The sequence below is a fragment of the Mobula birostris genome, chromosome 5 (genome assembly GCF_030028105.1).
Source record: "Mobula birostris isolate sMobBir1 chromosome 5, sMobBir1.hap1, whole genome shotgun sequence".
Classification (NCBI taxonomy): Eukaryota; Metazoa; Chordata; class Chondrichthyes; order Myliobatiformes; family Myliobatidae; genus Mobula; species Mobula birostris.
In genome coordinates, this window is record NC_092374.1 from 48,131,960 (window position 1) to 48,155,632 (window position 23,673).

Consider the following 23,673-nt stretch of genomic DNA (forward strand, 5'->3'; position numbering starts at 1 on the left):
AGGGCAGGCAGGTCGTCTTCTTTGGCGAAGATCGAGGTTCGTCGTCTGATGTGGAAGGCTTGCTTGACTGCTTAGCCTCGTGCATTTTTTGATCATATAGTTCTTTTTAAACACTCAAACCATCCTGCAAATATGCCCTAAACCGACGTACCCTTTCAAAATTAAAGTCGTATCGTTGCAGCGAAAATCTCACGCAGTTGCTTCACGTTCAGTTCCTGGACGACTTCACTTTCGGTCCGTTCGCTATTACATTTGGTTTCGATTGTTATCCTTTCCTCTTCCAATTGCATCAGCTCTTCATCTATCAGTTCTTGGTCACGGGATGCCAAAACCTCTTCAACATCATCATCTTCAACTTCCAAAAGCCAAACTCACTTTGTCCTTACTTCGTTCACCACGATCAAAATGCTTAATTATGTCTAGTTTTAGGCTAAGTGTAACACCCTTACGAGCTCTTTTAGGCTTTTCCAATACCTTAGAACTCATATTGCTAACAGATGCTCACAGGCACGTGTTTAAACAATGCCGGCTAGAATGCAGTTCCAGGGGAGAGCGGCTGCTCGGGGCGTGCGCTGCCTTTTTCGTAACAGTGAAAACACCTTCTGTTAGCGAAAACAGGTAACTAATGTAGATCTTTTGTAACATTGAGGTTTCGTAAAGCGGACGTTCGAAAAGCGAGGGACACCTGTATATTTTAGTATTAGGAGATTGAATTTACCATTTGTGCATTTGCAAATCTACCACATGATCACCAAAACTATTTGCTGTATTTATCTTTAATATTACATTGAATGGAGGGTCTCTGCTTGAAAGAATAACTTTGATTATGAATAATCATATTTTCCTGCAGTGAGCTTGTATTGCACGTGCATACCTATGGCATTGGTTAAAGCAATTAGTAGCAATGTCAGAGTTAGCTGTTGACCTTTGTTTGCATTAGGAAAGAATACTTAACAGATTTTTTTTACATGGAAGTGCTTTACACTGTATTTGTATATATGATGTTTTTGAAAATTAATATTTATTCTCTAACTCATCTTTACTTTGTAACAGTGAAATTTGCACCAAAAGTTGCATTTGTCAAAAATGCTTTTAACTGATTTTGAAGGATTTCTTTAGAAGATGTCTGTTTTAAATGTTGATAAAATTGCTTAATTCTGCAATTCTGTAAATGTTTGCACTTCTTATCTTTTACAGAGGCCCATTAGATGTAATGGCTGATTGCAAGGTAGTGTTTTTCGATGAAATATACAAGATTGAAGAAACTGGAGCTGAGCCAATTACACACGCCGATGGCCAGTTTAAAAGTACGATGCTAATTAGATGCAAAAACTTGTGTATACTGATAATTTAATCTGTGGACAGTACTTAATTCAAACAATTGTTTTGATTTTATTTTCCTTCACTACTTTTCCAGGGAAGAGTGGACCTGAATGTAAACACTGCAAGGCAGATCCTGATAGAGAATGCAGATTCTGTGCCTGTCGATTATGTGGTGGGAAGCAGGATCCAGATATGCAGCTGTTGTGTGACGAGTGTAACATGGCGTATCACACATACTGCTTGAACCCACCCCTCAGCCACATACCAGAAGATGAAGACTGGTAAATTTTGTCTGGATGAATATCATTTTGGTTGGTTGGTGGGACAAGGGAAAGAGCAGAAGAATCTTTATGCCTTTTCAGAGGGCTATGAATTTAATTAAAACTGCCCACTAAAAGTATGTACTAGGTTATAATTACAGATGATCTGGTTACAAGCATCTGATTTATAGGGTAGATACAAGTGGTGTCCCATATTGTTAAATGTCTGCCATGCATTTATTCCTACAAACAGCAGAACTAGGCTGATTTTGGTTTCTTGCTTGTGGGTGCTGTTGAATTTGCTACTGAACTTAGTGCATCTACAGTTGTTTTTTTCCTTAATCCCAATTTTCTGACCACTATTTGATATTTCCCTTGGATCTTCACCATTGTCACCCTTCAGATACTTAACCAGTGTATATGGTTAGCATAATTTTTGTTTCTTATAGTGGTGTGTAATAACACCTTTTATTTTGTATATAAAAAAAACACAAGAAGCTGGTCTTTTGCAGTTGGGCTTAACTAACTTGGCTCCACTTACAAATCTACAAATAGTTCTCGAAAGATGCCTTTACTTCATTGTGAAGGCACACAGTGAAGGGAACAGATGAATAATTCAGAATTCTGAATCATTTATTGGCACTAGAATGAGAAATCAGTTTTGGAATAAAACTACAGCCAATTTAGTAACCTAAGACTACATGTAAAAAGAACAATATCTAGCTTACAGAGAGCTGATTGCCAGCTTTCAGTTGCTTGTTAGGATCATAGTACTGCCTGCAGAAGTTTATATGTTTGATAACAATTTAGATTATCTTTGATTGTAGTAGCAACTTACTAATGCAGCAGAAGTAACATCTGGCACCAGTGTTCTAACCTGCTGTTTTTGTGGAAGTCAGTATTATTAGGCCCATCTGCCATTGGGCAAGTTCGTGCAAAGTCACATAGTGAACTATTCTCTCCAATTCTGAAACAACAATTGGTAATAAGTTCCAAATGTGGCATTAGCAAATAATCTACAAGAAATTGCATTACTACAAGAAAGTGAAGAGAGTTGTGGACACAGCACATCATGACAACCAGCCTCCCTTCCCTGAATTTTCGCTACACTTCTTGCTGTCTCGGTAAAGCAGCCAGCATAATCAAGGACACCACCCACCCTGGCCATTCTCTTTTCTCCCCTCTCTCTTCAGGCAGAAGATAAAGAGCCTGAAAGCACATACCATCAGCCTCCAGGACAATTTATATCCCACTGTTATAAGACTATTGAGTGTTTCACCAGTGCAGTAAGATGGGCTCCTGACCTCACCTTCTACCTCATTGTGACCTTGTATGGAAGTTACATCAAAGAAAAGGTTAAAATGGTACGCTAACAGACACTTCATACAGCCTTTTCTGAGTGTGGGAATTCAGTAAGGGCAAGAGTCAACAGAGACAGTGTGCAGACATAGTGCGGTCATCCAGACTGAACACAGCTCTTGAAAGCCTAACTCCCTTTTGTACAGCTTTTCTGTCCAATCCTGGGAATCTAAGTCACCAAGCATAACAAGACAAGATAACGATGCAAATGAAGGATCCTACTGCAACGCTTATTATTGGACAGTTATTTTTATAATTCTGAAGTATTTTTGGCCTTTAACACATCACTTTGTTTTGTTATTAACACCTGAAATATGTATTACAAAAGTATGCATTACTTGTACTTTATGTAAATGATGGGATTTGGAAGTGAATAAAATTTGTATTGAGATGCTCAATATTGGTATCTAACTCATCAATTTCGGAATAAAAGTGGCACTTCTTTGTTCAAACTTCGGAACAGTTCAGATCAGAGCAGGGCTGGCCCAGCTGTTCAAGTGTTACTGAGCAATGAGTGCCAGTTTCCGGAGTCCCATTAATTGGCAATGGCACTTGTACCTTGCTCTTTACCTACATTGCAGTTCCTCAGTATTGTAAAACTTCATTCTGCACTCAGTTATTGTTTTACCTTGTACTATCTCAGTGCACTGTTGTAATGAATTAATCTGTGGACAGTATGCAAGACAGTTTTTTCACTGCACCTTGATACATGCGACAATAATAAACCAATTTACCATTCACTTGTGTGGGTTGACAAAACTTAATTGGATGAAACAACCTTAAATAGCTCAAAATTTGATTAAATTGATGCACTATTGATTGTATTATGTCTTGTGGACCATAAAGATTTTATGCTTATTAAATGTAATTGGTTTGGGGATTGATGTCAGCCCTATGCTGAGCTAACAAAATACCATGGATGACTGTCTTTGTTTTTCTGAACTGTTGTTATTTTTCTGTCATGCTTCGTGACTGAAGTTTTGATTTGAATCCTTGGTCTTTCATTACGTTCGATATCAGTCATGTTATTCTCTATTTAAACACTATGTATCTGCAGGTATTGCCCCTCCTGTAAAAATGATACAAGCGAAGTTGTCCGAGCAGGAGAAAAACTTAAAGAAAGTAAAAAGAAGGCCAAGATGCCCTCTGCCAGCACTGCAAGTCAGAGAGACTGGGGCAAGGTGGGTACAGCTGCTTGTCTATTACCATTTCATGTGTGTACATTCATTTGAGTGCTTGTTTAATTATCAATTTACTTCCTGCAATCTATCACATATCCTTAGGGTATGGCCTGTGTTGGTCGCACAAAGGAATGCACAATAGTTCCTTCTAACCATTATGGTCCCATACCTGGAACTCCTGTTGGTACAATGTGGAAGTTCAGAGTTCAGGTGTGTACCATTCTTTAATTTCTTCCATTTCTCAGCATTTGTTGGCGATTTATTTTATTTTGACAATAATACTCAATCTTGAGGAATCCTATTTTGAATAGTGTAACAGATCTGGAAGATCTCTGTTTCTTTTTATGATTTTGTTAATGATAGATAAAAAAAAAAATTGGCATAATTGTTGATCACCTGATGAGCAATTTGATTGCTACCTGTTTAAATTTGGATGCTTTGTTGCCGCAAGGTGAGTGAAGCAGGTGTTCACAGGCCACATGTCGGAGGGATCCATGGACGGAGCAATGATGGAGCCTACTCCCTGGTGCTCGCTGGAGGCTTTGAGGATGAAGTGGTATGTGCTTTAAACTGGTATCCTCTACACAGTAATGAAAACAAAATGTTGGATATTCTCAGAAGGTCGGTCAGCATCTGTGGAATGCAAAACAGAGTTAATGTTTCCAGTCAGTGAACTCTAAAGTTAGAGATTAAACAAGTTTTACGTTGCAACAGGGAGGAGAACAGAATTGAAGGTTTGTAGTAAAACAGAAGTTTGAAGAAATTATGAAAGGCAGATCCATAGCTGCTGAAAATGGAAATGTAAGCTTAATTTTCTGAAATTTTTGAACTTGTATTGTGATACACTGACTGAAAGATAGAGTACAAATTATCCAGCTTCATTGGAATGTCGCAGAAACAGTGAGCAGGCATCTGGAAGCTTAGCCTCACCTTGCAGAGTGAATGCGCACCACTTAACTCATTTGTACCTGGTCTTCCCAGTGCACAGGAGGGTTTAATTTTCTGATTCCATTCTGTTGATGTTACCGTTCAAATCATTGCATCCTTTTTCCTTTTTCCGCAGTTGGGAATTTTCTTCCATTGTTATGGACTGATCCTGTTGCCACATCCCTTCTTTGTCCTGCAAGTCTGGACTTGCCCTTCCCCTTGTCATTGCCTTTTACTTCACCAATCTCTACATTCAGCAGTAAATCTTGTATTTTCAGTGCCTCCATCATGATGCCTTCCGAAGTGTGTGTTACAGTTTCACTGTCCCAAAGGTTCCGTTCCTTTTGTGAAAGTATGGTATATTTCTCACCATTACATCCTCACTTTCCATGATGAACCCAGGAAGTGTAATTTGACGTCCTGTTTTCTCATCATCAAGCACGCATTACCTTTTAGGTAGTTTATTAGTACTAATTTGGGATTGGCATAATACATATTATTCAGAGTGGTATTTCTGCATGGGGGTGGGGGAACAAATGATGATTAGATGATGTTTATACAGAACATATATCCACAAAAATTATCCCAAGCCCCAGCTATGTCAATAGTCTACAATTCTCTCCTGCTCTGAAGTTTCTGAACTTGGCTCATGCATAATTCCTTTGAAGTTCAGCACAAAAATGAGGTACAACTAATCATCTTCACATTATAGATCAATGATTATTTAACTTTACAGACTTCCAGACTCTTAGCTGAGTTCAGAAATTTCATGTGACGTTCCTGTTGTTCTGATTTATATGCTGGACATCACTTTCTTTACTTTTACTGTTTCTGTCTCACACCATTATCCCCTTTGTTACTTAATCACTCATATCATGTATCCGATCATTGTTTCCTCTTCTTGCTGATCTTGTTCATCCCTTTATCACTAATTATCCAAACCTGGTGAGAGATTATCAACTGTTTCTCACTCTGGATGCTATCAGCATTTTACAGTTGTTATATTTCAGATTGATAGCATGTGCTATTGTTTTAGTTTTCTAAATTGTATTCTGTTTTCCTTTGTATTATTTCAGTGTTTTTTTTTTGGAATGATAAGCTTGGCTGGCATGCAACCAAAAGTTTTTCCACTGTATCTTGGTAAACTTGACAATAATAAACCAACCATGCATGTTTGCGGCCTTCGACTTACTGTTTATTTAATTTGAAATACTGAAGATAGCTGGTTGATCCTCAGTACAAGAGACACCGGTTCACTGTATAATCATTTCACCCTTTCATGGGACTTGGATGTTGCTGGCTATGCTGACATTTATAATCCATTACTTCGTGCCCTAGGACTGAGAAGCTTCTGAGAGTCAACCACATTAGCTGATCTGGGGTCACATATGGCAACACTGACTGATACAAATTTAACAGTTGAGTTTTCATGACAGTTAACTAGCTTTATGGCCAGTCTTACTGAAGTATTACATATTGTCTGATTACTCAAATTTAAAATGTCTGCAACAGAAAATATTAGAAACACTCACCAGGTCAGCCTGCACCTGTGGATATGGTTCAGGGTTGATGGAAGGTCTTCGACAGAATGTTTCCAGCATTTTCTGTTTCAGCTTCAAATATCCATCATCTGCATTTTTGTTTGATTTGCATTTGCTCCCTGTAATCTGACTTCTGGTCCATTAATTTAATGACTACATTAAAATATTCTCTGGTTTTAAAAATGCATCTATACACAAATTGGCATGGTGATACATAAATTAGTACACAAATGCATGTAACCTTCTTTCAGTTTTGTCCCTAGTAGTGAAGATGCACTAGCTATCCTTTAGTATTTTTCAAGTATTCAGTTTCAGACTGTGAGAGAATGATCTGATCAGAACGGTGCTCACAAATGGATGTCAGCCTTTCATAAACAAAAACAGGAACGCACTCGACAGGTCAGTCAGCAATTGCGATGAAGGGTCAATGATCCAGAAGGTTGATTGTTTCTCCCTCTATGGATGCAGTTTGACTTGCTGAGTTTTTCCAACATTATATGTTTTAGTTTTCAATATCCAACATTCTCATTCTTTGCTCCACTGCTTTTCCAGCTGCTAGAGATTACTGAGTAGTAATGAAGAGTTATTGTTAGCTGAACTTATTCCATCCTGCCCAACATTAGTTGGTAGTTCTAAGAAAATCATAATTTTTCATTATCTGAGCAAGATCACACAGATCAGGAGTAAAGCCAGCACAGTCCTCATACTCAAAAGCAGGATTCTACTTTTCTAACTGTAAAATCAAAGAAGTTGTTTAATGTTACTGCCTATTTGAACTTGCACTCTATATTCTTGGCAGTGATTCATCAAGCTCTGCAGCACAAGTGGGGATATAGTGTTTCAAAATGATACAGCGAGGAAATTATATTAATGAACAGTACACATTTGAAAATTGCAGCCCTTGACGCCATAATTAGTCATTGTATTAAAAAAAACAAAGAGTGGAAACAAATATAAACATAATATGTTCTTAAAAAGAAGTTCTGTGATGAAATAGTCCTCACACAATTTTAGACTAAGAGATAGGTGGCCAAGGAAATCAGACAATTATGTACGTTGCAGTAAAGAATGGTTTGACATAATGGGGCCCATGACTTATTTATGATATTCTTTTTGCTTTATCTTTTGTATCTATCTTGTTTTATGTAAAATAATTGATATTATTGAGACACGGCTTACAAAGTCTTAAGATGCGTGGCCTTTTGCTTTATTTTTTATTTAGAGATATTGCATGACAACATGCCCTTCTGGCTCAGTGAGGCCAAGTAAACCCATGTGACTAATTAACTTACTAACCTGTTTCTCTTTGGAAAGTGAGAGAAAACTTGAGCTTCTGGAGGGAAACCATGTGGTCATGGGGAGAACGTACAAACTTGTTAAAGACAGCAGTGGAGTAGTGTGTTCCTAACTACTACACTACACTTCTGTCCACTGTTATGGGACTAGATAGGGAAGATATTAGCAATCATTTCTCCCTGCAGTGGGGTGTACAAGACAAGAGAGTATAAGTGTATGGTGAGAGGATGAGAGTTTAGAAAAGTGAGAGGGAAATTTTGTTCCACACAGAGGGTAAATGGATTCTGGAACGTACTGCCTGAAGCTGTGGTAAAATTTAAATCTCCCTGTTTATGGCCAGTCCAAAAGTGGTTCCAACTTGAAGATTTGTCCTTTGTTGCATAACTGAACTGATGATCAATCTTCAACACAGAAATATTAAGCATAGGTTACAGGGAAACTTGGCTGTGTAGTTCCTGAATTGGCTTGCCCATAGAAGGCAGTAGGTGGTTATAGGTGGAGCTATTTTTGCTTGGAGGTTGGTGACCAGTGGTGTTCTACAGGGATCTGTTCTTGGACCCCTGCTCTTTGTAAATTTTATAAATTACTTGGATGAGGAAGTCGAAGGGGTGGTTAGTAATTCTGCAGATGGCATGAAGTTTTGTGGTGGTGTGGATAGTGTAGAAGGCTGCCATAGATTACAGTGGGACATTTAGAGGATGCAAATGTGGGCTAAGAAGGGGCAGATGAAATTCAACCCAGAAGAGCGTGAAGTGATTCACTTTGGAAAGGTCAAAATTGAAGGCAGAGTACAATGTTAATGGCAGGATTCTCAGCAGTGTTGAGGAACGGGGGGACTTGGGGTCTATGCCCATAGTTCTCTCAAAGTTGCCGTGCAAGTTGATAGGGTTGTTAAGAAGGTGTATAGGTACATTGTCATTCATTTGTCAGGGATTGAGTTCAAGAATCGTGAGGTAATGTTGCAGCTCTGTAAGTTAGACCACACTTGGAATATTGTGTTCACTTCTGGTTGTCTCATTATAGGAAGGATGTGGAAGCTTTCGAGAAGGTGCAGAGGAGATTTACCAGGATGCTGCCTGGATTAGGGAGCAGGTATTATGAGGATAGATTGACCGAGCTAGGAGAATGAGAGGTGATTTGATAAAGGTGTACAAGATAAGATTTTAGATAGAATGGTTAGCCAGATACTTTCTTCCAGAGCGGAAATGTCTAATATGAGGAGGCATATTTCTGAGATGCTTGGAGAGATGTCAGAGGTAAGTTCTTCACACAGAGAATGATGAGTACATGGAATGCCCTGCCAGGGATGGGAGGGGGCTATGTGGGAGGGAAAAGTTATGCTAACCTTAGAGTAAGGTTAAAACGATGGCACAACTTTGTGGGCCGAAGAGCCTGTACTGTGCTATATTTCTATATTCTATGTTCAAGTTGTCCTGATCTGGATAATTTGAACTATCTGTTAATTTGAAGCATCTGATAATTTAGTTGGCTGGGTTGTCATGAATTAACACAAATGCTTGCTTGTTGAGAATGTATACCCAATTCAACCTGAAGGTGACACAAATAGTTAGGTTCTTTTGGACTCTGTCAGGTAGCTGAGCTCCACTTCAGATCCTGATGTTATCATTGTCAGTTCATAATGTTACCAGGTCATACCTTTCCCACGGTGTGATTACTGATAGAGCAGAAATTCTGTAATTCTGAGCACATTGACTTAAAATACAGCTGTCTGGGTCATGCCTGTGATGCTTCTGCAAGCAAGTTTCTCATTGTACCCATAGCTCGTTGCACTTGGACACATGACAATAAACTTGACTTGAGAAAAGCTCTGTAGCTGATGTGTTTATTTTTAATAGGATCGAGGCAATGAATTTACATACACTGGAAGTGGTGGGCGAGACCTTTCTGGAAATAAGAGAATTGGGGAGCAATCATATGATCAGACTCTCACCAACATGAACAGGTAAGGTTTGCCATTTATGGGTTGTCCTTTTATGGATTTTGTATAATGCAACCAGGTGTGCACAACAGAGTTCAGTGTGACAGAATGAATTCTAATGCCATGTAACACAAAAGTACTGCAACATACTCGCAATTTATTTTGTTTGCAGAGAAATTTCAAAGACCTAATGATTTTGTACTTGGTCTCATTACTTCAGAAAATGTTGTAATTTGCTTCTGGTTGATGAATTATTTGTCAAACTTTTGATTTGCAGCCTCAGTCAAACCAGGTATTGCAAAGTTTCACAAACAAACAGTATTTAGGCATATCATAATTAGTCTATTATGTTTTACTGAGGGATAAATTCTCTCAATGAAATAAGCAAGTGGGGGAATCAGTTTCAGAAAAAGTGCTGGAGATAATCAACAGGTAATTCGAGCTTGATCATGTAATCCAGTAGTCCCCAACCACCGGGCCGCGAGGAAACGATATGATTTGGTGATATGAGTCAGCTGCACCTTTCCTCATTCCCTGTCACGGCCGCTGTTGAACTCGAACGCACGCGAGGTCATTACCTGCACGTCATCCATGTCAGCGTGGGAAGGAGATCAACTCCTCAAGCTTGCAAATGAAGGCGGGCTGAAAAGTGTTTGACATAACATCTCTGCCGGCATTCTGGATCAAAGTCAAGGCTAAATATCCTGAGATAGCCACGAAAGCTCTGAAAACGTTGCTTCCATTTCCAACATTTTTCTGCGAAGCGGAGTTTCCTGCATTGAATGCAACAAAAACTAAACTGTGGAATAGACTGGACATAAGGAACCCCCTTCGAGTATCGCTGTCACCCATCACCCCTTGATAGGACTGTGTTGTTGCAGGAAAACAAGCCCAGGGCTCCCACTGATTCAGCGATATTGGTGTGTTGCAATGATTTTATATGTTCATACGGGGAAAATATGTGCTGTTTTTTTAATATCCAAATGTTATTTAAAATGTTATGATGCTATTGACATATAACCATATAACAATTACAGCACGGAAACAGGCCATCTCGTCCCTTCTAGTCCGTGCCGAAAGCTACTCTCACCTAGTCCCATCGACCTGCACTCAGCCCATAACCCTCCATTCCTTTCCTGTCCATATACCTATCCAATTTTTCTTTAAATGATAATATCAAACCTGCCTCTGCCACTTCTACTAAATGTTCGTTCAACACTTAACTTCAAGCTCCCCTGATAATTGACTTATCACTATGTTCATGTGAGGAAAATATGCGCTGTGTGTTTAATATTAAATTGGTTAGATAAACCCTTTTAGAAATGAAATTGAGTGTATTAGCCACTTACCACCTTTTTTCCAGTCGTAATTAACGCGCCCCCCCCCCCCGAACGGAATCACCAAAAGCGATTTGCAGAAAAAAAATCGGCAGGTACACGCATTCGCAGGTCACGCATGTGCACTGGTGCCAGCGCAAGGCTTCGTGGTCATCGTAGTCTTTCTCCGGGTAAACACAGCGTATTTGACTGCTACTCTTGTCTGTTGGCAACCCTACCCCCACTCTGGGGTCGGCCGGTCCGCAAGAATATTGTCAATATTAAACCGGTCCGCAGTGCAAAAAAGGTTGGGGACCCCTGATGTAACCTCCTGAGAGAAGAGCGTATTTTTTTCCCAACCTGAGCAAAGATGAGCATCTCAGCTGTTAATGTGAACCCCTGTGTTAGGAAAAAAAGAATGGATGACATTTATATAAAAAAAAAAGTGAAGTACATCCAAGAGAAAGAAATTATTTTTGAATTAGAATATACTCATGAAGAATTAAGCTCACGGAATCAGTGTGATATTTGAAAATGTAATTTGATGTTTGTACATAATATACTGTATATTGTGTATCCTCATTTGAAGAAGAATTTTAATAATATTTTTGTTTAGTGAAAATCAAATCCAAACAACTATCTACATTTGATTTCTTATTTGTGTCCATAATAAATGAGGCAGTATCACTGTTCTTGCTTTCCCAGGTTAGTAGTGAAATGGAAGGAAGGCATTTGGCCCATTAAACTGATGCGGGTTCTTGGAATCACATTGCCTTGTACAGGTCTTCTCTTTGTTAAGAACTCCCAATTTATGGACAGTCTGTGCACATGATGGACACAGAAGATTCTGCAGATGCTGGAAATCATGAGTAAAACAGCACAAACTACTGGAAGAAATCAGCAAGTCAGGCAGTCTTTATGGAGGGGAGTAAACGATCGATGTTTCTGACTGAGACTCTTCATCAGTCCCAATGAAGGGTTTAAGTTCTGTGTTATTGGTGCTATCTGCTGTACCAGATTGGAGCCCCATCGTAAGGACTTAAGGCTCATAAAACCTGTTCTTCTCAGCAAAATTGTGCTTATGGTCTGATTCAATGTATTTCTCTTCACTGTCAAAAAAAAAAAATCAATCTCAGTAAAGGATTGTTTTTCTCCTCAAAAGAAATCGTTCTTGTCCTAGGAGTTAATTTGGTTCCTGGATCATCAAACATTTGCTGTTAAATACATACTGAATTGAATAACTTCCCTTAGATATTGTGCCATTGTGAAATATTGTATCCTCCTTCTGGTTCTTAACAGACTGAATTCAATTTCACATTTGACTTGCTCAAATTAGAATGTCACATCTGGGTTGTTAGTCTCATAACCATAGGTCTGTTATATTAGTTTGAGGGAAGTTGGGGTGTGCAGAGAAATTAAAGGACAAAGTTTTAACAATTATAGGTTGTATTTCAATTGCACTACAAGAAATAGGAATCCGGCAGCTGTATGCTTCTGTTGAGCTACCATCACTGCAGATCTGCTATCTTTTTGTAGGTTTTGAATGTTGGAATATGAACTTCCTATAGCCTCTTTCGCTAGTACTGCATGCACTAAAATATCTATAACTCTTGGAGAGTGCATGTTATTCTAAGATGTGCATTTTCTTATGAGTGTTTCTTAGTCATGTAATCACAGATATTATAAAACTAGACAAAGAAATTCTTTCATGTGACAATAGACCAGAACCTAATGAAGTCAGTCAGACCTCATGAAGGATCTCAACCTAAAAGGTCAATTGTCCTTTCCCTCCATTTAGCATTTTGTATGTTGTTCCTTACTCCAGCATCTGCAGATTCTCTTGTATCTTTTAATGAGTAACCCCAACATTGTGCTTCATTAAAATTCTTTTAATTTCAGTTTGAAGAATTGTAAATATGAATTTGCATTTGTAGAATGTTTCTCATGTATTTTGTTATGCTTCTAAATCCTGAATTTTAACTAGTCGGCACCGTGTCCTCAGCTTGAACGTTAAATGCTACTTAATTTCAAGCATCAATTCCCTGTGTTTTATTTCAGGGCACTGGCTCTTAATTGTGACGCTGTGCTGAACGATGAGGTTGGAGCAGAAGCCAAAGACTGGAAGGCTGGGAAATCGGTTCGGGTGGTCCGCAGTTCAAAAGGACGGAAAGTCAGCAAATATGCACCTGAAGAGGGCAACAGATATGATGGGATTTACAAGGTTCTCATTCGCTGAAAGTCAAAACTTGCATGGCTCAGTTTCACGTCCGACAGAGGGCCCTGTAGTTACAGTTTATTGCCTGTGTGTTCATTTGAAGTGTTAGTGAATTGCCATTGCTGGTGCAGCTGACTTTGCTTTGGAATCATCCTCCCTTGATTTAATTACAAGTTATTTCTTTCCATCTATAAAAACACAAATATTTTAAACAAAAACAATGCCACTGTTAAATGCTAGGTGGTTTTCAAAATTAAAATGAGAACATTTATTTAAGCATGTTGTAAACCATGTTAATATCTGATATAGTTAGTTATAGTAGTTCCAGTTCAAGGTCCCAGGCCCTGTAATATTTTGGTCCTTTATCTGTTGTCTTCCCTTCATTCTAAGTTAGGATAGTGTTCCGTTCACAACCCTTAAGATATGGAGCAGTCTACATGGAGGAGAATTGATTGGGCAAGCCACATACACAGTAGTTGCAAGTTCAGCTTACGTGAATGTACTGTGACAAGACACACCTGCTATGAATCCCTGAAATAATTCCTTCATTTCCAAGGTGAATGGAGAATGATGGAATTCTGTACAGTTCTAATAACAATAACAACATCCAGGACAAAGCTGCCTGTTTGGCATCCCATTCACAGTTCATTTCCTCAACCATCTGAAATCTGTAGTTGCAATGTACAGCACTTCTCTAATACCACCCTTTAAACCCTCAGCCTCTGCTACCTAGTTATTAAAAGAACATGGGGAATATAAGCAGGAGTTGGGACTACAGTCAAAACAGAGGATGTTAATTTCAACTTTTGCAATAACTAGGTGGTAAAATACTGGCCTGAAATTGGGAAGTCTGGTTTCCTGGTCTGGCGCTATCTCCTGCGACGTGATGATGTAGAACCTGCTCCATGGACCCCAGAAGGAAAGGATAGAACAAAGAAACTGGGCTTGAAAATACAGGTCAGAGCTTATTATTTTATTACCCTAACAATGGACTGTTCTTGAAAAGATATAAACACTATTTTTAATTCTGTATTGTATTTGATGATAGTATCCTGAAGGATACCTGGAAGCTATGGCAAATAAGGCAAAAAAGGGCAAAAAACAGGAACCCACTTCGATGGTGAACAATTGTGGTAGAACATCTCAGAAGAGGCAGCGAAAAACTGGTATGTCTAGAAATGCTTTTATGTTAGTGTATCTGTGGAAAATTCATTATAGTGACCATAAAAAAAAACGTTGTTGCATCAAGAGCAAAAAACAAACCACTGGAGGAACTCAACGAGTCAAGTAGCATTAGTGAGTCAAAGGGAAGGTTGATGTTTGAGAGTGAGACTCTGCATCATCAAGGCCATAAGATATAGGAGCAGAATTAGACCATTTGGCCCCATCAAGTTGCTGTACCATTCAATCATGACAGATTTCTTTTTCCATTCTATCGTCTTGCCTTCTTCTTGTAACCTTTAACCACTTTGCCAATATCCATTTTGGACTTAAATGCATGCAATGATCTGGTTTCCAAGGCCCTCTGTGGCAACGAATTCCACAGATTCATTACCTATCAAGAGCTAGTTTTAGTAAATGCAGTGTGACTGAAATTCTTGTTGGGAAATGAGCATGATCCACTGGTTGGATCTCTGGTATTAAGCCTCCTCTGCCAGGTACTCCCTCACTTAAGTAAGACTAATACAGTGAATGGTAGGGCCCTGGTGGGGTGTTATGGAACAGAGGAATCTAGGAGTGCAAGTGCATAGTTTGCTGAAGCAATGTCTAAGGTAGATAGAGTGGAGAAGATTGGTCGGGGCATCAAGAATAGGAGTTGGGAAGTTGTGTTGCATTTATGTAAGATGTTGCTGAGACCTTACTTGGAATATTCTCTACAATTTTCATCACCGTGTTATCAGAAAAGATGCTATGAAATTATTAAGATTTACCAAGATGTTGCCTGGGGTTGTGGGGCCTGAGTTGCAAGGAAAGGTTGTGTAGACCAGGACTTCATTCACTAGAATGTAGGAGGTTGAGGGGCTGACATGATAGAAGTGTATAAGGTCATGAGGGGCACGGACTGGGTGAAAACCCAGAGTGTTTTTCCCAGGGCAGAGGCGTCAAAAACAAGAGGGCATTGATTTAAGATCAGAGGTGAGAGATTTAAAAAGGACATCAAGACGGCAGCTTCACACAAAGGGTGGTGCATATTTGCCATGAGCTGCCAGAGATAATGGTTGAGGCAGGCTTGTTAGCAGTGGTTAAACAACATCTAGATAAATATATGGGTGGGAAAGGTGTACAGGGCTATGGGTCCTCTAAAAGTTTTCACAAAGGTTACAATGGGACATAGAATGCAGATCTGGACTGAGAAGTGGTAGTTGGAGTTCAGTCCGAAAAAGTGTTTGTAAAGTGATGCGCTTAGAAGGTCGAACTTGAAGGCAGAGGAGGTGGTTAAAGGCAGGATTGTTAACAATGTGGAGGAATGGCGGGATTTTGGGGTCCATGTCCAAAAATCCCTTGAAGCTGCTGTGCAAATTGATAGGGTAGTTAAAATGGTGCATGGAGTGTTGGTCTTTATTTGTTGGGGGTTTGAGCCACACGGTAATTTTGCAGCTGTATAAAACTTGGAGTATTGTGCCCAGTTCTGGTGGCGTCATTATAGGAAGGATGTGGAAACTTTAGTAGGGGTGGAGAGGAGATTCGCCAGGATGCTTCCTGGATTAGAGAATATCTATCAAGAAGAGAGGTTGGGCAAGTTAGGGCTTCTCTCTTTGGAGTAAAGGAGGATGAGAGATCACTTGATAGAGTTGTATAAGGTGCTAAGAGGCTTAGCTTAAATGAACAGCCAGCACTTGTTTCCCAGGGTAGAAATGGCTAATACGAGAGGGCATAATTTTAAGATGACTGGAGGAAAGTGGAGGATGTAGAGGCAGATACATTAGGGAGATTTAAGTGACGATGAAAGAAAAATGGAGTGCTTTGTGAGAAGGAAGGGTTGGTTTGATCTTGGAGTAGGTTAAAAGGTCAGCACAACATCGTGCGCCAAAGGGACTGTACGGTGTTTTTTAAAAAAAAAAAGTGCAGGCATGTGGCAACTTGCAGGGTAACGGCATGGATGAAGTGGATCGAATGGCCTGTTTCCATACCGGAAGGCTGTAACTAAGTACAAACCAGACCCAAGTCTACTCTACTCTATTTAAAGAGTGTGAGGCACAGGTTGTCCTGTGATAATTCATGGGTTCTGTTTTTACAGACACCCTTAAGTTGAATTTGTCCATATGTTGGGGGAAAAAAGCCAGAATCGCTCTATAATATTATAATGAATGGCATCAAACCCACAGAAGACTCCTAAGAAAGAACAATTACTAGCAGTGGAGAGAGTGGAAACTTGTTCTGCTATTCATAGGAATGGATGTATGTATGTATGTATGTCAGGTGTAATACGGGAGCTCATTCGTGTGGGTGATGACCATAAGTTGGGTGTTCATAACGTGGGGACATCCTAGAGCATGGGACAGTACAGCACGGTAACAGGCCCTTCGACTATTGAAGTTTGTTCCAAATTATGCCAAATTAAACAATATCTCTTCTGCCTGTAAATGATCCATATCCTTCCATATTCCTGTTCAAAGTTCAGAGTTTATTATCGAGGTACGTATGTCACCATGTACAACCCTGAGATTCGTTTTCCTGTGGGCATACTCAACAAATCTATAGAATAGTAACTATAACAGGATCAATGAAAGATCAACCAGAGTGCAGAAGACAACAAACTATGCACATGCAAATAAAAATAAATAGCAATAAATAATGAGGACATGAGATAGAGTGAGATCATTGGTTGTTGGAACAGCTCAATGATGGGCAAGTGAGTGTAGTTGTCCCCTTTTGTTCAAGAGTGGGGTAGCAAGTGTTCTTGAACCTGGTGGTGCGAGTCCTAAAACGTGTGTCCATCTAATACACCATCGTCATATGTGGATCCACCACCACTATAAGCTCATTCCAGGCAATTTTACTCTGTGTAAAACAAAGCTTTCCCGGCATATCTCCCTTAAACGTTCCCATTCACATCTTAAATGTACTTGACGTTTCTATCCTGGGGAAAAGATTTTGAATGTCTACCTTATCAGTGCCTCTCATAATTTTATCATTTTTGTAATGACAATCCATTAATCCCCGCCTCTGAGATAAGTTTGTCAGAGGTTATTGGAAGCGTGACTAGGAAAACAGCAACATGGATACTGTGTAATATTTTTAACATGATTCATCAGTAAATTGAGATGTCAAAGTATGTTGCTGATGGCAAGTTACGAACACTATCGCTGAGAAAGTAGGAGACCATTTACATTGTCGTTTAAAAAGATCTACTTATTTTGAATCCTCCTTTGTTATAGCTGCTTCTGCTACTATGACTGCACCACCACCAAAGACTGTAAAGGTCGCCCAGGATGATGCTGAAGGAGAAGCGTACCAGCTGACTCCGCACCAACGATGGCTGATCAGTGAGGACTACTTAAACAAGAAACTTTGGGATGAGGCACTTGCTTCTATTATGGAAGGACCGGTATGTTTGCAGATGTGTTTCTGCCACCCACCCCCAGCAAAGTCTGTCTTGAAGATGTTTCCATTAGTGCACAATTTCTTTTATTTTTATAGAAATTCTTAAGAAAAACCGAACAGATCTTCATGTGTATTTGCTGCCAGGAATTGGTCTTCCAGCCAATCACAACAGAATGCCAGCACAACGTCTGCAAGGTGAGTGTTCATCATTCAGTCACATATCCTTATCCTTATATGTTGATCAGAACAAACAGAAGAACTGAGAATAGTTTATGCAGTGTTTTTTTTTAATATTTATGTCACATGATGGATATTTTTCATTTGTCTTAAGCACCCCAAGAAGTCAAAATAAATTTATCTAGAAATGCCGCAAAAGTAATTGGCACAATTAAATGAAAAAGTGCCCCCAGACCACGGTGGTTTCATTAATGTATGAAACGCATTGATTCTAGCCCATTGGAGAGAGAGAGAGAGAGTTGGCTGTCTGGTTATCTATTCCCCAGCAGTTTGAGGGTAAATATTTCTATTATCAGGTGGTTTAAAACTCAGTCCTGCAGATGAGTTGATGTGTTTATTCAGTGAATAATTGAGCCAAATCCAGAAGTCCCGAGTTCTGTTGATAACCCGTGATTTTAGCTGGGCTTCAGAATTCAGAGTTCTGCTTTCCCTGTGGGGTTCTCGTGTGATTAGATAGGCCTCTCTCTAATGTTGTATCATTGAAAGCCTCAATATTATTCATGGTACAAGTCATCAAAAATTCCTTTGGTGAATCACACTTCAATAAATGGCATTGGATCATGTAATTCTTCCCTGATAGAAATGTCTCACTTGAAGTCTATTGTGATTCTTTATAAGAATGCATGTAGTAGCCGAGCTGCATTTAAAATTTTGTAGGATCCAGGTTGCTAGCTTGGTGGAAATATATAGAAGATTTTATTTCTAGTACAAGTTTTTAGCTACGATTTTTCTTTTAAATCAGACAACTCTTACGTAATTCATTTCCTTTGTGAATGAAGTAACGTACTAGACTAATACAGCATGTTTATACTTTTCAGTAGTGCTGGGCATTTTATACTGTCATTGTTAGTGTTTCTTTGGTACTTTTTTTTAAGCTGTGGTGAATGCTCTTCATAAATGATCGCATGCCCAGTTTGAATTCAGTTAAGCTTTGAAGAAAATCAAAGAATCTCATTCACTTGAGTGATATTGGTACAGTACAAATGCATCATTAAACTGATCATCCAGAGAAATGCCTATGTTAATTTTTTATTTCCGTTGGAAGTTCACCTCCAATTTCAGTCTTTCTCCTTGTTGACCTTTAGTTAATTGGTGGCCTTGACCCATTCAAGCCCAACCCGTAGGCTACAGTGGATGTGAGGCAGGAAAGCAGAGATGGGCTGGGGAGAAGGAAGAAGAATTGGGAAGAGAGTGGCAGAAGGAGCACTACACCACCATATCCAACTGCCTGCATCTCACTCCGAAACATAAGACACTGAGATTGCTGGGACCTGGAATAACACAGAAAGCTGAATGAAGTCAGTGTCGGCCAGCACCTTTGGAGGGAAATGAACAGTGGGTATTCCAGGTCAAACCCTTTCATCTGGTCTGAACTATAAGAGAGGAGATAGCCTGATGGGGAGCAATTTAATAGCAGATGGAAAATTTAGTGTTCATGTCACTATGTTGTAGACTACCCGGGTGAAATATAAGGAGCTGGAGGTGCCTGCAAACTAGAGAAATAGTACCTCATATTCCATCTGGGTAGTCTACAGACCACTGGCATGAATATTGAATTCCCCATCTTCCAATAAACTGCACTCAATCAATCCTGTTTCTCTCTCCTCCTGATCCATCTGACCCATCACTGTCTCTTTCCCCTTTCCCATCTGCTCTATCTGCCCATCACCCACATACTCCTCTCACTGGTTCCCTGTTCCCTCCCCACCTCGCTTCCTTTATTCCATGCTCCACCTTCAGCCCCTTGTAACTTCTGCCTTTCACCTCCCAGCTTCTGTGACCATTTGCTCTTCACTCCCCCATGTGCCTATCACCACTCCTCATGTGGATCCACTTATTGCCTGCCAGCTTGTGCCTCACCCCATCCCTCCAAAGCTTTATGTTTGCTATCTCCTCTCTATTGTTCAGTCCAGATGAAGGGTTTTGACCTGAAACACTGACTGTCCATTTCCCTCCATAGATGCGGGTTGCCTAAGAGGATATGGAGAAGATATTTCCATCAATAGGGGAGTCAAGGATCCGAGGGCACAGCCTTGGAAAAAGGGGACATCCCTTTCTTTTAGCTTCAGTGTGGTGAATCATGGAATTCAGTGTCACAGAGGGCTGTAGAGGCCAAGACTTTGGGAATATTTAAGGCAGTAATTGATGGGTCTTGTTTGTTATGGGAGTTAAGGATTACAGGGAGGAGGTGGGAAATGGGGTTAGAAAAATATAAACCAGCCGTGATTGAAAGACAGAGCAGGCTCAATCGGCTGAATGGTCTAATTCTGCTCCTATATTTTATGGTCTTAAGCACCAAACTTCCAATTTTTTGTGGTTTATTTCCTTCAAGACTTGCTTCTCTAAGTCTCCATGGGTGAATATTGGAGCATGTGGACTATCTTTGGGTATTGGCTTAAAGCACTGAGGTAATTCACATCTTTTTGAATCTTGTCAAGCCCTTGAATGCATTTATAAGTTCCTTTCCTTCCCTTCCCACAGAGTTGTCTGCAGCGATCATTCCGTGCCCAAGTCTACACTTGCCCTGCTTGCCGCCATGAGCTTGGAAAGGATTACAACATGGTTCCCAACAAGATTCTTCAATCCATCCTGGACCAGTTCTTCCCAGGATATAGCAAAGGACGATGACATTTGTTCGTGTAATCTGACTCCCATCTGCATACAATTTTACAGGAGGAGGAATTTAAAAATAAAACAAGGAAGGACCAACAGGCCTGGACATTAAATAACCTGAGGACCATCATTCCAGAACCACTAATGTTTTCCCCCGGTATACCGCTCTTTCCCATTGGCTGTCTGGTAACATCTAAGGTAGTTTTCTCTGTAATGTAGACAAATACTTGGCATCAACATCTAAAATGGTCTGAAGCTAGAATTACATTTTCTTTAAACTACCTCAAGACAGTGGAAGTAAGATCATGGGGAGCTTTCAGTCAAAAAGAAGTCCAGCTACACACTGCCTCTTCAAATCAATATTACCTGTGCCTGGTCCATATTGCTTTGTTTTTGAATTGTAATAGCACTGAAAATTATATCTAATTTTGAAGTAATTCTGTGGTGAGTATATCTCTCTTTACCTTGATTTTATAATGTTGCTATTTTGAAAAAAAATGAAAATTAGAAAAACAGCAAGTTAATGGGCTTTTGTGAAGTTAAGTGTGCATTCTTATATTTGAATGGTTTGACTACTAATGGCTTTCAAGGATAATTATGTACTATTGTACCTACATTAGTGTTCAGTGATACCAGTGATATCTGCATTTCAACATGCAGAGAAAATAAAGCACTTCTAGCCAAACAGATGACAATGTAAAGAATATACGTTTGTTATTATTGAATATGCCACTTTTGGTATTTTAGTCACACATTATATATTATAACTAGATTATTTGTATGTGGCAATAATGTCTGTATCAGTGTTCAAAACAATTCTAGCTGGGAGTGGGGTAGAAAAAAAACACTTCATATTGTGATTTTGAGATTTGATATATATTCCTTGACCAGTACTTACCAATAAACATGTTAACATTTGAAATGCCTTGAAACGTTTTGGCTCAAGTTATTTAGTACACGCCATCTGTAATAAATAGTTGAAAAGAATTCAGACCTTTGAAAATAGAAATAAATGCAAATCATGGCTTTTGAAAGTGATGGTGAAAGGTAGCAATTAGGTAACAGATAAATCAGCAACTATCGGGCAAGAGGAGGTTAATATTTTGTGTACATGGCAAATGTATATTAACAAGCAATGGAACTGTTCACTGCTCGGCCTGCTTGGGATCGGTGCTGGGTTCGTTGTTGGATCAGCACATTTGCGGATGCCAAGACTGGGCGTGTAGTGGACAAGCAAGGAAGACTATCGAAGCTTGCAGGTGAAATTTAAAGCTAGCAATTGGGAGGTGTTGGGCCAGCCAGGGTTGGTCTTGCACAGTGAGCAGTTAGGGCACTAAGGAGCGCAGCAGAACAAAGGGATCTGGGAGCACGGATCCATAATTCATTGGAAGTAGTGTTGCAAGTTGATAGGATCGTAAAGAAAGCTTTTGGCACATTGGCTTTCATAGATCAAATATTGAGTATAGGAGTTGGGATGTTATGTCAAGGTTGTATAATTTGGAGTATTGTGTACAGTTTTGGTCACCTACCTACAGGAAAGATGTAAGATTGAAACAGTACAGAGAAACTTTTACAAAAATGTTCCCGGGACTGGAGGACGTGAGATGCAAGGAAAGATTGAATTAGGTTATAACTTTATTCCTTTAATGTAGAAGATTGAGGTGAGATTTGATAGAGGTATACACAATTACGAGGAGTATAGCTAGGGTAAATGCAGACAGGCTTTTGCCACTGAGGTTGGGTGAGACTACAACTATAAGTCATGGGTTAAAGGTAAAAGGTGAAATGTTTAATGGGAACATGAGGGAAAACTTCACTCAGGGTGGTGAGAATGTGGAACAAGCTGCCAGCTCAAGTGGATGTGACTTTGATTTCAATATTTGAGATGTTTGGATAGTTACATGGATAGGAAGGATATGGGGGGGGGGGCCTATGGTAGGGGTGCAGTTTGATGGAACTAGGCAGTTTAGATGATATTGAATGGACTAGATGGGCCAAAGGGCCTGTTTCTGTGGTGTGGTTATCTTTGACTCTATGCTGAGTGCTTTCAGCAGCAGATTGTGAATTATGTAGAAACTTTATTCTGCCTTCCTTTGCCAGTCTTTCTCCTGAGAACAGTCTGTTAGATTTCCATTTTTGCTGTCAGCACCATGATGTCACAGATGGCAAAAGGAACCAGAATACAAAGCTGCCAAGGGCATTAAATGCACTGTAAGCAGTGGTGAACAAAAAAACCTCATATCGATTTGAAGCTGTGGTTTGTTTCACTAAAATCTTTTCCAACCAGAATAATGTGCATACACAATGGATGCCAGAAGCTTGTAAAGGTAATGTGTATCCATTCAACCACAGATTTGTTTGGTCAAAGAACCACGCAGTAGTTTCATGTCTATTCTAAGCCACAGCATAGCTTGTTAATTAGAGCATGTGACCTGTGTATCAAGTTACCAGAGTTGAGGAATTTTCCAGAGCTGGATAGAATTCTTTGAGGTGAAGTAATCAGGAACTAACCATATGATAAGAATATAATTCACAATGGTGTGAACAATCTCATTTTCAAAGTTCACCTCCAGTCTGTTGAACCATCCCCCCCACCACTTTTCTCCCGACCCTATTTTTGTCCCATTTCCCATACGTCCCCTCCCCTTCCTAATTCCATCCACCCACAGCCCATTCATTTTACCTGCGGGCAGCCACCGTCTCCCTTATCAGAATCCTGTACAGGAAACCTTTGTGTTCCCTCACCTGATTCCATGTCTCTTTTTTTTGCCTGTCTTCATTATTATCCACCCTCCTGTGTTCTTTCTCCACCCCCACCCTGGTTCCATTATCCATCACCCCCCACCTTAATACCTGTGGCTTCTGTCTTGCCACCCTTCTCTTTATGGTGGCCATCTCCCATCTCTACCCTGCCCTGATAC

At 39.7% G+C, this 23,673-nt stretch overlaps 1 protein-coding gene across 1 annotated transcript in view; it reads left to right on the forward strand.

Moving 5' to 3' along the window:
- LOC140197683 (E3 ubiquitin-protein ligase UHRF1-like) overlaps positions 1 to 21,673 on the forward strand; it is a 148,431-nt gene extending 126,758 nt beyond the window's left edge. Inside the window, exons 5-16 of the mRNA XM_072257993.1 lie at positions 1,198 to 1,307; positions 1,418 to 1,604; positions 4,000 to 4,123; positions 4,226 to 4,333; positions 4,575 to 4,679; positions 9,744 to 9,850; positions 13,201 to 13,363; positions 14,177 to 14,314; positions 14,406 to 14,523; positions 17,737 to 17,906; positions 17,999 to 18,097; positions 20,621 to 21,673. Of these exons, the coding sequence (XP_072114094.1) occupies positions 1,198 to 1,307; positions 1,418 to 1,604; positions 4,000 to 4,123; positions 4,226 to 4,333; positions 4,575 to 4,679; positions 9,744 to 9,850; positions 13,201 to 13,363; positions 14,177 to 14,314; positions 14,406 to 14,523; positions 17,737 to 17,906; positions 17,999 to 18,097; positions 20,621 to 20,767 (1,576 nt within the window). The 3' untranslated portion in view covers positions 20,768 to 21,673. The remainder of the gene's footprint in view (positions 1 to 1,197; positions 1,308 to 1,417; positions 1,605 to 3,999; positions 4,124 to 4,225; positions 4,334 to 4,574; positions 4,680 to 9,743; positions 9,851 to 13,200; positions 13,364 to 14,176; positions 14,315 to 14,405; positions 14,524 to 17,736; positions 17,907 to 17,998; positions 18,098 to 20,620) is intronic.
- The last annotated feature ends 2,000 nt before the right edge of the window (positions 21,674 to 23,673 follow it).